The 11,683-nt window shown below is 49.0% G+C and overlaps 1 protein-coding gene across 1 annotated transcript in view; it reads left to right on the forward strand.

The window, feature by feature from the left end:
- LOC102368221 (CUB and sushi domain-containing protein 1) overlaps positions 1–8,170 on the forward strand; it is a gene marked incomplete at its 5' end in the record, with an annotated part of 292,700 nt that extends 284,530 nt beyond the window's left edge. The window contains 3 exons of the mRNA XM_014523449.2: positions 1,835–1,973; positions 3,621–3,798; positions 4,872–8,170. Of these exons, the coding sequence (XP_014378935.1) occupies positions 1,835–1,973; positions 3,621–3,780 (299 nt within the window). The remainder of the gene's footprint in view (positions 1–1,834; positions 1,974–3,620; positions 3,799–4,871) is intronic.
- Positions 8,171–11,683: the final 3,513 nt, after the last annotated feature.

The raw sequence follows: 11,683 nt of genomic DNA on the forward strand, positions 1-11,683 counted from the left end.
AAAGGAGGGCCCTTGAAGGTGCCTTCGTTTCGCCCCCAAAATTGGAAGCCGGTTGCTTTTGAAAATGTTGTCCTTTGCACTATTTCATTCCTTTAAGCCCCAAAACCTCTGGGCAGTGATTAGCGGTACCTAGACTCCTGGCAGCCCCGGGCGAACTTTTAGTGTCAGCCCTCCCCTTTGCCAGAGATAATGATAATTATCATTTTTAAATTACCATTTTGGGGTCCCCTTTGTGTCTGGGCCCCGGGTGGCTGCCTGGTTCGCCCATGCCTGTGTCCGGCCCTGGTGATTAGGGAGACAGGGGACCAAGCCACAGGTTACAAGTTGCTCAGGCCCAAATCCTCCAAGATATTGAAGCATCTAACAATAGACATTTGGGATCCAAATCCCTTGGCAGGATTTGTGCTTTAGCTTCTCCGTGCATCCCTTCTCCATCGGTACAACGGAGCTAATAGTCCCCACCACACTTCCTGGGCATGCTGAGAGCACGAATCCTGTAAAGACTGCAGGAAGCTCAGATGCTGTAGCATTATGTCTATGCCGCATAGGGCAGAGATACTGCCGCTAGCTTCGAACAGCAACCAGAGCAGTGTAGCCACATTCATGTAGCGTTTTGCTTGGGGTGTGATCGATCCAGCGGAGAATAATACAGGTAGACACGGCATAAGATAACTAGCATCTGAAGTCATTTGAGAATCAGGGATGATTCTGCCGAATGGGGTAGGCTGAAAATTTCAAGCCTGTGTGATAGTGTTACAGTGATGGTCCGGGATGTGCCAAGCTGTGACGGTCCAGGCGTCCCACAAGCCTGTGTGATCAATTTTAGCACCTACGCAAACAGCCTTGCTGTGAAATGAGGAATGATTTTTGGTTTTTAAGGCAGAAATGGCTGGTAGTCTAAATGCCCGAGTCCCATTTTTTAAACAGGCTTTTGGGATCCAAAGTAGTCAATGGGATTTTGGGTCTTAAGAGTTGCTTTTGAAAATGAGACTGAGGCTAGAAAGAGATGTCGCCAAATGAAGCGGACCGGCTGTACCGCGATGTGTCACTTCGCTGGGTGAAACACGTGGCTCCTTGTTTCGCCCTCGATGGCGTGGGACAAGGGGCGACGGTATCATCTCTGGAGGTGACTCTGCTCGCCCAGACCCATCCGCCACGATCACAGGGCGAGTCTGGGTGAGCAGGGAAAGCCAAGCAGGTGCTCCAGAAGTTTGAGGGGCCCTTAAGCTCCCAGAGCACCTGGCCAGCGTGGCTGGAGAGCATGAGCCGCTGAGGCTGCCTGTACTCTTCCATCACACAGCTAACAGACGCCGACCCCAAAGTCTGTTACCACCTTTTGCTGAACCACCGATTTTCCTGTGATGTGGCCTGACAAGAAATAGGGGTGTCTATTTGTGCCTCCATAAAAATTGTTGTGGCAGCATAAATAAGAGATCAGGCTATGCCTGTTTCCACCCTTAAGTCTCTGAAAATCTTACCCCTAGACCTCCTGTGGCCTCTATTGGGAGTATTGTGTCCTGCCTTGGAAAATCTCTCGTTTGGCCCACCTTTAAGGATTCAAATCCTGAGCATTGGGGCGTTAATATTTCTAGTCTACTTGCATCTCTGCTGGGTTTCTTTTTCCCTTTCTCTTCTTTATTACCCTTGAATAAATGAGGAGACGTGGGCTCAGCAGCCTGCTCAGCTGTATCTTCAGTCTGTCCTGCATGTGAATCGGAGGATTCCCTTTACTGTCCTCCGAGTCTTGTAGCTAACCCGTTCAGTTGCCAAGGAGGTAACATGAATCCGAGGAAGCAGCGGTGGTTTAAACCTATTTACTTCTCTTGCTTTGCAGACATCAGCATGATTGAAAACGATCCGGAATCGATAGGGCATCATTTTGCATCAAACAGCAGCTCCGTGGCAGCCGCCATTCTTGTGCCTTTCATAGCCCTGATTATTGCAGGGTTCGTGCTTTATCTCTACAAACACAGGTAGGTCTCAGGAGTGAGGCAATATAAAAAAATAATAATAATACCGTCGTTGCTGGGTTGCGAGGAGCAGTGTACGGAGAAAATGGGATTGAAAGAAGCTGGGTGATGTTGGAAATATTCGTATTTGCAAGCTTGGCTTCAGAGAGTTCCTGATAGTTCTGCTTTCTGATTTGGTTTGCAAGGTAAGGAAATACTGGAGCAGGGTTGGTTTGTTTTTTTTTAAAGGTCTGGGTAATTTTATGACTGCTAATAAGATTTGTAGCAATGCCAGGTGCGATAAGGAAAAGCAAATCTCATGCTACAGAGTTTAAGTTGATTCTGCAGCTATATAGCAAAGAGACATTTTTCTTGTGGTTTCTGTGTTACAGCGGAAAGTGTTACTGTGCTTTGAAACATCTTCTGCATTGGTCACAACAGTCGTGGGCTCAGGACACTGTTGGCCACAAGGTCTGGGCCAGGGTGACAAATGTTAAGGATGCTACTGGGGTGTAGGTTGTAGCCGTGTTGGTCTAAGGACATAGGCAGACAAGGTTCCTTGGGTGAATTTGATATCTTTTATTAGACCAACCCAAATAGTTGGAGAATAGTTATTAAGCAAGCTTTCGAGTTCACTCTGGATGCTGCAACCATGGGAAAGTTAAGATGATTTTTAGAAGTGTCTATGGGGTTTTCGGAGCACTGATCTGAGAATGTCAATTGGATTCATGTTCCTAAATGCCTTGGTGCTTTAGGGTTAGGGTGAGATTTCCAATTTGCTGGTGAGTGGATCATGGTTAGCTGCTTTACGCAGACTGAGAAAAATGGATGCCCTCCTAATAGTGCTGCTCACCCTAGTGTGTTCAGTTCAAACCGTGTGTGCAATTCACTCCTTTGAGCAAACATTTCAAAATCTGGCCTGGCTTGTTGTGAACAATTGGCCTGAATGGCGTAATTCAAAGTAGCAGCTGAATTACCCGAAAAGCCAGTTGCTTGGCACCTTTCAGGATTAGACCCCTACATCATTAGGGGGTTGGACTCGATGATCTGGGGGTTGGACTCGATGATCTATTGAGGTCCCTTCCGACCCTAACATCTATGAATCTATGAATCACATGCTTTGAGGTCCTGCAACATGCTACATCCTGCCACATTTTTGGTCTCTGATCCTGTGCCATTTCCTGTGGCCCCAGTGCCTTAAAATGAACAAAATGGTTGACGGGAGTGTGGGGAGGAAGGAGGTGAATTTGGCCTTGTTTCACTTCTAAGCGGGCAGTGGGATTGCTTCCCAATCCGAGTGCAACTCCTTTTGCAGTTTCCTCTTACTGCTAGTGATTCTGGGCAGGATCCTCACCTGCTAGAAGTGATCATCGTTTTATGCAAATCAAGGGAAATTATTGCACTAATTTGCACCAGCTGATCATTGGGCCCAAACCGTTCTGAAATCATTTTCCTTCCTCCACGACTCAATGCTGTTGCGGAGCCACCAAGATGGTTGACAGTGATGCAACAAGGCAACCTCACATCGGCACACCCGTCCCTCCTTGCAGCTAATTCGTTAGACCTTCCCGTATCGTTGCCTTCAGCCTCAGAGCTGGGTGGAACCGTCCCCCATATGCTGCAAAAGGAGTCCCCAAAATCTCTCTGGTTTCTGTTTGTGGCACCCTGCAGGAGAAGACCCAAAGTACCGTTCAACGGCTATGCCGGCCATGAAAACACCAACGTCCGAGCGACGTTTGAAAACCCCATGTACGACCGGAACCTACAGCCCACGGACATCATGGCCAACGAGGCAGAGTTCACAGTCAGCACCGTGTGCACGGCAGTATAGCACCTGTCCCCTTGCACGGTGAGTTGGAGAAAGCAGGCCACCATCTAAACCCATCCGTTGTTCTCTCTAGCTTGGGAACCCTACCTGGCTATGGCAAGAACCAATAAAGCACCGATCTTAGGAATAAGGTCTCTTGAGTTGACCACAGTCTACTCGACACATCCATCCCTGACCTGATGCATGTGTGTAGTAACCTGGGGCCTTGTTTTTAGTTCAGCTAGCTGGATTGGAAGAGGCAGTGGGCCCTAGGGCCTCTGTGAACAGATTTATAGTTGGCCTGTGGAAGCATTTCAATGCCAGCACCAAGATGCCCAGTACTTTTAATCAGCAATTCTTGCTGGCCAGTCTGCCACACCCATGCTCACCCTGGAGATAAGACATGGAGACTTTCATATCCATAACAAGCTGCCCGTCCTCCTTATATTCCTTCCGTGTCCCGTCCCTGCAGGGAGACCAGTCCCTCGATGGGAAAATATCCCTGAGCCCAAAACTCAAAACTTGTGTCTTCTATTGAATTAAATGAGACGTAATGCTTGGTAGGAAAAACTCACTGTGCGGTGAGATCAGAGGTGGTTTTCTTCAGAGGTCTTCTCTGTCTGTAAGTCACTTCACCCATCATTGCCTCAGCTCCTGCTCTGTAAAATGGGCATAGTCGTTTCCTTCTTTGCCTTACTGCAGCGTGGGGGAAGATGGGTGCACTGCGGGGTGTGAGGCACTCATGTTTCTGGTAAAGGAGACCGCAGAAGTGCCTGAGGCAGGTCCACACTAGAAAAGTTTACTGAAGTAGATAACCCTCCAAGTGCAAAACGTATTAGGAAAAAAACCCAACATTTTTGTCAGTGCAGTTCAGCGTGGTTCACGGTGCAAAATAAGCTAGTCCAGCAAAACTGCTTACCAGCCCCTGCCAGTGCAAACTGCGTCTGCGCTAGAAGGGTTGGCCAATAGAGATGACCAAACGGAGGGTTAAAATTCACATCCCTAACTCTCATTCCTGGTTTCTCGTGTAGATTTGGACTAAGGAGTGGTTTCTGGTTTGTGCGTGTGTAGTAACTTTTCCTCTGTCTGTCTCCTTTCCTCCCCACCTGTCCCAGAATTGTCCAGGGGCGGGTGTCCTGTTGCCGATCGTGTGTCACCTCGCTAGTCTTCATCCATGACCTCCCCTCTCCCAACCCTGGCTGTGGAGAAGCTGCTGCGCCTTTGTTGGACTGCTGAGTTACTTTGGGGAGAGACCGCGGGGCTGCCGTCCATCTTCACCTTCTTCCCCACCCACCACATCTTGCAGTGGATAATCAAGCCAACCAAAGTGTCTCCTCCAGCACAGCTTGGGAGAGCCTTTCCTTTCCCACTTTTTCGCCCGCTGAGCCGCTCCTGGCCGACTTCAAGATCTTCTCTTTCGCTGCTCGGATGCTGCCCAGCTGCAGACCTTTGCAAAGCAAGGTGATCTCCTGAATCCGTCTCTGACCCGCTGCTCGTTCCAGTTAAAGCCTAACGAGGTCTTTCCTAGCGGAGGGAAGTGCCAGGTGTGTCACAGGATGCTCGTGTCAAACCAGCGCTTTGGGGACGAGCGTAGAAGGCAGACAGGTCGGCGCGGGCGGCGCTGAACTAAAAGCCTCTGGGGTTTAACTGAAATAGCAGAGCTCTGCTCGCTTAAGTCTGATTTTTCATTGCATGGTTGGCAAGATTTTCAGTTCGTTTCCTCGCTCGGTTGTTAGAGAGAAGTGAAATCTTTAAAGGTGCTGTTTGTTTTATTCCCCCCAGCAGATCTCTTGCTTTTCTTCTGCTGTGCTTACTCATTTCAGCATCCTTTCCTTGGAAAGCTCACAGGTCATCTTGGGACCAATATGTTACCAGTCTCTGAACCGGTGGTTGCCTTTCTCTCTCTCTGCCCCTTTCCCAGCAGCTGGCCATTGCTCACCTCGGGCAGCAACTTTCCCAAGCATCTGAAAGAAGGGAGACATGGAGACCGGGCGGGGAGGGGAAAGAAGGAAAACTCTTTAGAAATCACCCCTACAACACTGATCATTTTCCCCCTAGTGAGCTCAAAAGCCTTTGCCCTTTCCATATTGATCCTCCAAATGGCAATGCAATAAAAGTTTTAATTTTTCTACCAAGCTGCTCACTATATTTCCCGGGGGCTGAAAGGTTGGTTTCACCTTAATGAGAGCAGATAAGGCCGCTTGACATTTTTTTTCCCCTTAAAAGAACGATGCCTTTGCGATGATACTAACCCGCTCTAATAAAGGGAAAAGCTGCCTTTGTTGATTTAGGATTTCATTCGGTTTGCTCTGAGCGGCTGTGTCTCAGACAGGGCTGGAGCCAGAGAAGGCAACTGTGCCGTTGTATCATGTCAGGAGCCAGGCGCATCCGAAATGCAGCAGGCTTCGCCCGGTATTTATGGAACGAAGCGGCTTTTAGTTGCTTAAGATTTAAAGGGGAAACAAAAACTGGAAAAGGAGAAAACAAAACAAAAAACCACCGTGCGATTTGCAGGTTTGTGTGCAGACAGCTGCTTTTCCCAGCCTCATATTGGCTTAAGGTTTGTCTAATTACAACTCTGAGCTAATTCTTTTGCTTTTGCTTTTCCCCATGACTGTAGATGTACATATTTTGATTTCTATCTGGTGTTCAGACAGCTGTCTTACACTCAGCAGCATCCTACTGCCTGTTTGCTGCACAACCAGCCTGCTAAAAAATGCCACATCCACTCCCCAGATGAGAAACGATGCGTCCCGACAGAGCTGAGGGGCGCAGGCAGGTGTGTATACAAAACCAAGACGTTCATCCTCCGGCTAGCAGGAAGGGACCGCACACGCCGTGCTCATTTCCAGATTTGGGGTGGTGCTACCCTGCTGACTGCAGCACGGCACTAGTACCAGCCCACGCCACATCAGGGTGACTGTCAAGGTCTAGCAGGGGGCGGGAGAAGTTCCCCTTCTTCATATGGCTTGAAGTGAGTGAGGCTACGTTCCTCTCCCCTTGGAGCCAGAGGGGATCTGGGTCCCAGAGCAAGCCAGCATAGACAAAATACGTCAGAAAAGGCCCCCTTGGCATACGAGTGAGGTGTTGCACCCTTCACCGTCATAGTCCCAGGGCCAGCTGCCTCCCTCCTCGTTACCTGTCACTCTGGAACAACTCCTGTGAAGATAAGGAAGTTGCATCCAGTTTGCACAGATGTGACCAAGAGCAGGGATGGTGCCTGGATATGGGCAGCTGGCTTCTGCCTTCAAGCTTGAAGCCCAGTCTCCAGCCCCTTTCCAGTTCTCCTGGGACCAAAGGAGAGCCCTACCTCCTTGCACCAGCCACCATCCCGTTCCCACCTGGCGTCCACAAATACAGCAGGAGGACTGGACTCCTCTGCTAGGAAGAAGATTTAGGAGAGAGCAAGGTGGTATTCTTTTGCACTCAAGTCCGTATACCGTGCTGGCAGCCGTCTTTGCCTTCACACGTGCCGTTAAGCCACAGCTATTCAGAACCTCGCAGGAGTGGAGCTCGGCTCCTTTTCTTCTCAGCATCTCGCCCCCGCTGCGACTTGAGCTGAAAGAGGATCTTTGCCTGCTGCAAATATTAGTTTGACACCCCCAGGTATTCAGGCTGTACCCGGCAGAGGGCAGCACCACACGCGCACACTAAGCTTGACTCGTTAAAGGACTAGGGGTCCTACATCCTACTTTTCCACCTTTCTGAATCTCATGCAAATTAACGCAATAGCACCAGGCGCGTGCGTGTGATAGAGAAACTGTGCGTGTACGTGAGTGGAGGTGTATAAAATGCACCCAGTTTCTTTTACCCGCAAAGCAAAATGAACTGTGGCTTTATTTAAACAATTTGCTGCTTTCAACCAATTACATACCGCTTCCCCTTGTTGCTCGGACAGCAGAAAAAGGGTGGTATCACCCCATTTTTTTGCAAGCTGGCCAGGTCATGAGCCGCGACTTCTCATTCCTGTGCTCATCGAACTTGCATTGTGTTTAAAAAAAAGAAAAAAAGGGGGAAAAAAAAAGAAAAAAGAAAAAAAAAATTAATAAAAAATAGAAAAGAGAAAACCCAACCTTTTGTACAGAGATATATTTTTATGAAGCAAAAGTTTGTACAGTTAAAAAAAAAAAAAAAGACACAATGTAAATTTTTTTTTCATTATTGTAGTAAAGAGTAGTGGAAGATCAGCTTTTTTTTTTTGTAAATGTAATAAAATGTATAAATATGGTTTACAGAAAACTTGTAAATATGTAATCTATACATACACTCGGCTTGTCTGCAGTATATACAATTTAATTTATCTGTCTCTGTATATGAGGCTCCTCATTGTGTCCGGGCATACTTTACGGAATTTGAAAGCTATTTTAAATTTTTGAATTAAAATAAAGTATAAATTTTTGCATTGCTTTTCTTACATTTTTTTTTCTGGCATTTTTCTCGTGTGTCCAGAGATCACTGCGTGCACCTCCACAAAGAGCAGCCTCCGCTCATGTCCTGCGCAGAGCTTCCGCACATGCGGGGTTTGGGACCGTCGGTCCTCGGAGCTCTCTCTGGCCCGACAGACGGAGAATGCAGAGGGTTTTCACTGCTACATTAAATCTTTGCTCTTTCCCACCGTGCAATTTGTACCTGGCCTAGCACTGTACCTGTACCCAGGACCAGCAGCATAGGGATGTAGTTGGAGGGCTCAGGACATGGGTAGTGGCTGCTTCTGGTTGCAGTCTCTTTTTATACCCCCTCGCCCCTCAAATCTGTGTGTAGGGTGGTTTCACTATTCATCGCACCCTAGTTATGGCACTGGCTAAGAATAAAGTTTATGGGCAAAGCTACTGGAGAAAGCTGGAAGACCGGCACCACAGGGAAGGCTACAAGAAGCAATGAGGTGTGCAGGCAGATTGGCACATACCCCAGGACCAGGACACCCCAGGATGGGGCACATACCCCAGGATATGTCCTGGTCCTGGGGTATGTGCCCCATCCTGGGGTATGTCCTGGTCTTGGGTAGGTCTGTCCTAGTCCTGGGGTATGTGCCCCATCCTGGGGTATGTCCTGGGGTGAGGCACATACCCCAGGACCAGGACATACATATCCCAGGATGGGGCACATACCCCAGGACTAGGACAGACATACCCCAGGATGGAGCACGTACTCTAGGACATATTCCAGGACTAGGACATACATACCCAAGACCAGGATGTACCCCAGGACCAGGGCAGCAGTGCAGTCACAGACTGGCACTGGCAGGGCTGCAGCGCAGAAGAGGAAGAGTGAATGCTTCAGGTTGGGTGGAGGAAAAAGTTAGTGCAACACACCTTGCTTGCCAATGCCTGCCGACCTCCACTTTCCTAGCCCTCAAGTTTAATGACTGGTGCAGCTGGGCACGGCTGTTATTAGGCTATAGAGTCATTAAAATGAGAGTGCCAGGGTCAAGCTCCCCTAGGAGGAGATGAGGAAGATGGCAAGACAGCGCCTTTTGCAATCACTGGTTCTGCTCAGTCTTTGCGCATGCCATTAACCTCCAGGTAGTCAGGACTGCAGCCACCACCAAAAGTACAACAGGAGCAAAGTGACCAAGGAAGCAGACAAGGCCAGGCTCCCTCCCCCCTACTATCGCTGACAGTCATCTGGATGCCTTGCAAAGACGTCTCCAATCTGGATTCAGTCTGAGCTTCCTGGCCTGCAGCAGATTCACGCGTGAGCTGCTAAACAGAGCTGACACCTGTCCTCTTTCCCCCCACCAGTGCCCTCCACTCCTCTCAATGGCTCTGTGCTAATAGGATGCAATGTTACTCCAGCTGTAATCATGTCAGGTTTTTTATCAGCAAAGCATTGATGGTTCATTCACCAGGGTCAGAGCGGGCATGGAGAGCTTTACACGCACACACACAAGGGACAGATCATCAGGTGCTGTGAACCAGCAGTGCTCCTTTAGGCTGCCGTTATATTCCTGAGGAGCTGGCCTGGTGTTTAGGAGGGGTTGCAGGACCTGCCGGATGAGAAACCAGACCCCTTCCTGGATCGCCAACCTTTCCCCCCACAACACAGACAGACCTGCATTCCCCCACCGCCCTGCAAAACCTGTGGCATGGAGGTTGGTCAGTAGAAGGAGAGGGGGGGAAAAACGGCAACACAAGGCAGGCACGGAGGAGAGATCAGAACCTAAATTAAATTTCCAAGATCAGTTATTTCTCCAGACACGAGACACATTTCAAGGACGTCTCCCTTTGCTTTCAGAGGTGCATTATCATCTGGTTAAGCAATTACTGGTTACCTTTGAACGTCCTGCTTGTGCAAAAAGATCCGGCAAGCCAGGTGCTAATGAGTTTTGCTACCTGGTGAGAGCTTTGAAAAACCATATGCATTTGAGTGGGGACAGATGTTCTTCACCTGCAAAAACATCAGGGAAGGAAGAGGTCACCTTGACACCAGCACAGCCACCTGCAGGGTTGAATTTTCTTTGGGTGCTGAGCATTCGCAGTGCCCACTGGCTCCTGTGGGCATGGTGGATCATGGGAAAACCCCTGAATACGAGTACAAGAGCAAAGGGTAAACAGCTTGCAAAAGGAGATACCAGCAGGGGAGAGAGGGGCCAAGTAAGTAGGGCATCTCTTGATAGGCACCAGGTTGTTGGGTTTTGGAAGCTAAGCAGGGTCAGGCTTTAACCTCATAGAAACTGCTTATCTGCAGAGACCACTAGCCTCTTGCTTGCTGCTGGCGGCCTCATTTAGCCCCGTGTAAAGCTGCTGCTGGTACAAAATGCTACCTCACCTGAAAGGTAGTGTTGTGCACTTGCTTTGCTCAAACACGTGACTCATGGTGCCAGGGAGGATATAACCCAGCCACGGGCTGGCTCAGCAGTGACCGACTCCAGAGGTGGCCCATGCTTGGAGCAAAGTAGAGTAGCACTTCTTTTTTAAGAGGAGACACAAGCAGAGAATAGGAGCCAACAGCTCATACTCATTCAGAGTCCCAGAGCACACAGTGAGACATCAGCAGCTGGTGCCCGGTCTTCTGGCCATATTACAATACAATCACTTTCTTCCCCACCTCTGTTGAACCCACAGTCTCTTCTGGATACAGTGGTCCTAAGCCAGGGGTGGGCAAAATGCGTCCCGCGGGCCAGATGCAGCCCACCAGCCCATTCTGTCTAGCCTGCGGGGACCCCTAAAAATTTAGAAAATTTAACATTTATCTGCTCCTGGCTGCCTGTCATTTGACCCTCTGCCCGAAATAATCACCGGTCCCTGTCCTAAACCATTAGGGTAGCATTGCTGTGCCCTCATACCTAAGAGGTGACTGCATTTTAAAGCAAGTGAAGTGACCCTTATCTACCTTAAATAGTGCTGCAAGACTGAAAGTGCTTTGCAAATAGCAGACAAGGGTCTTTGGGTCAAGCTGATATCTCTTTTATTATTGGTTTACCTGACTGACACTCACAGTTGAAGAAGTTTTGCCGTCTTACAAGCCCTGACCCGTTTAAGTGTTAAAACCAAGTTTTTTGCAAAATGTTCAGCTGTTCCCTTGCCAAGATCCAGTGCCCAGCTCTCACTGATTTCATTCGCAGATGGGGGTGTCCTGCTCTGCAAAGAATCTGGCCCATGGAGGTTAAAGTTAATAGTGAAGTTACACATTACACTTAGACTGCACTAAATCGGTGGCATGTTAAGCGGAGTTACAGTGCAAGCATGCTGTGAGCAGTCGCACGCTAAGGATTTATACTAGTTCTTGTCTGCACAGTTCAGACTTGCCACTAAAGGGCCGGTGAGCCGCTGTGCAGCGAGGTGGGCTCTAGCCCTGCTCCGAGGGGGCATCTTGGGATACTAGAGGACTGCAAATGGTTCATTTTAGGTCTGTGGAGACTACTCAAGTTCCCCTAACACAAGCTGGGAGCATGGCCCGGACTTACCCCTTGCCTGAAGCGGTATAA

This window comes from Alligator sinensis, unplaced genomic scaffold (assembly GCF_000455745.1).
Source record: "Alligator sinensis unplaced genomic scaffold, ASM45574v1 scaffold994_1, whole genome shotgun sequence".
Taxonomy (NCBI): Eukaryota; Metazoa; Chordata; order Crocodylia; family Alligatoridae; genus Alligator; species Alligator sinensis.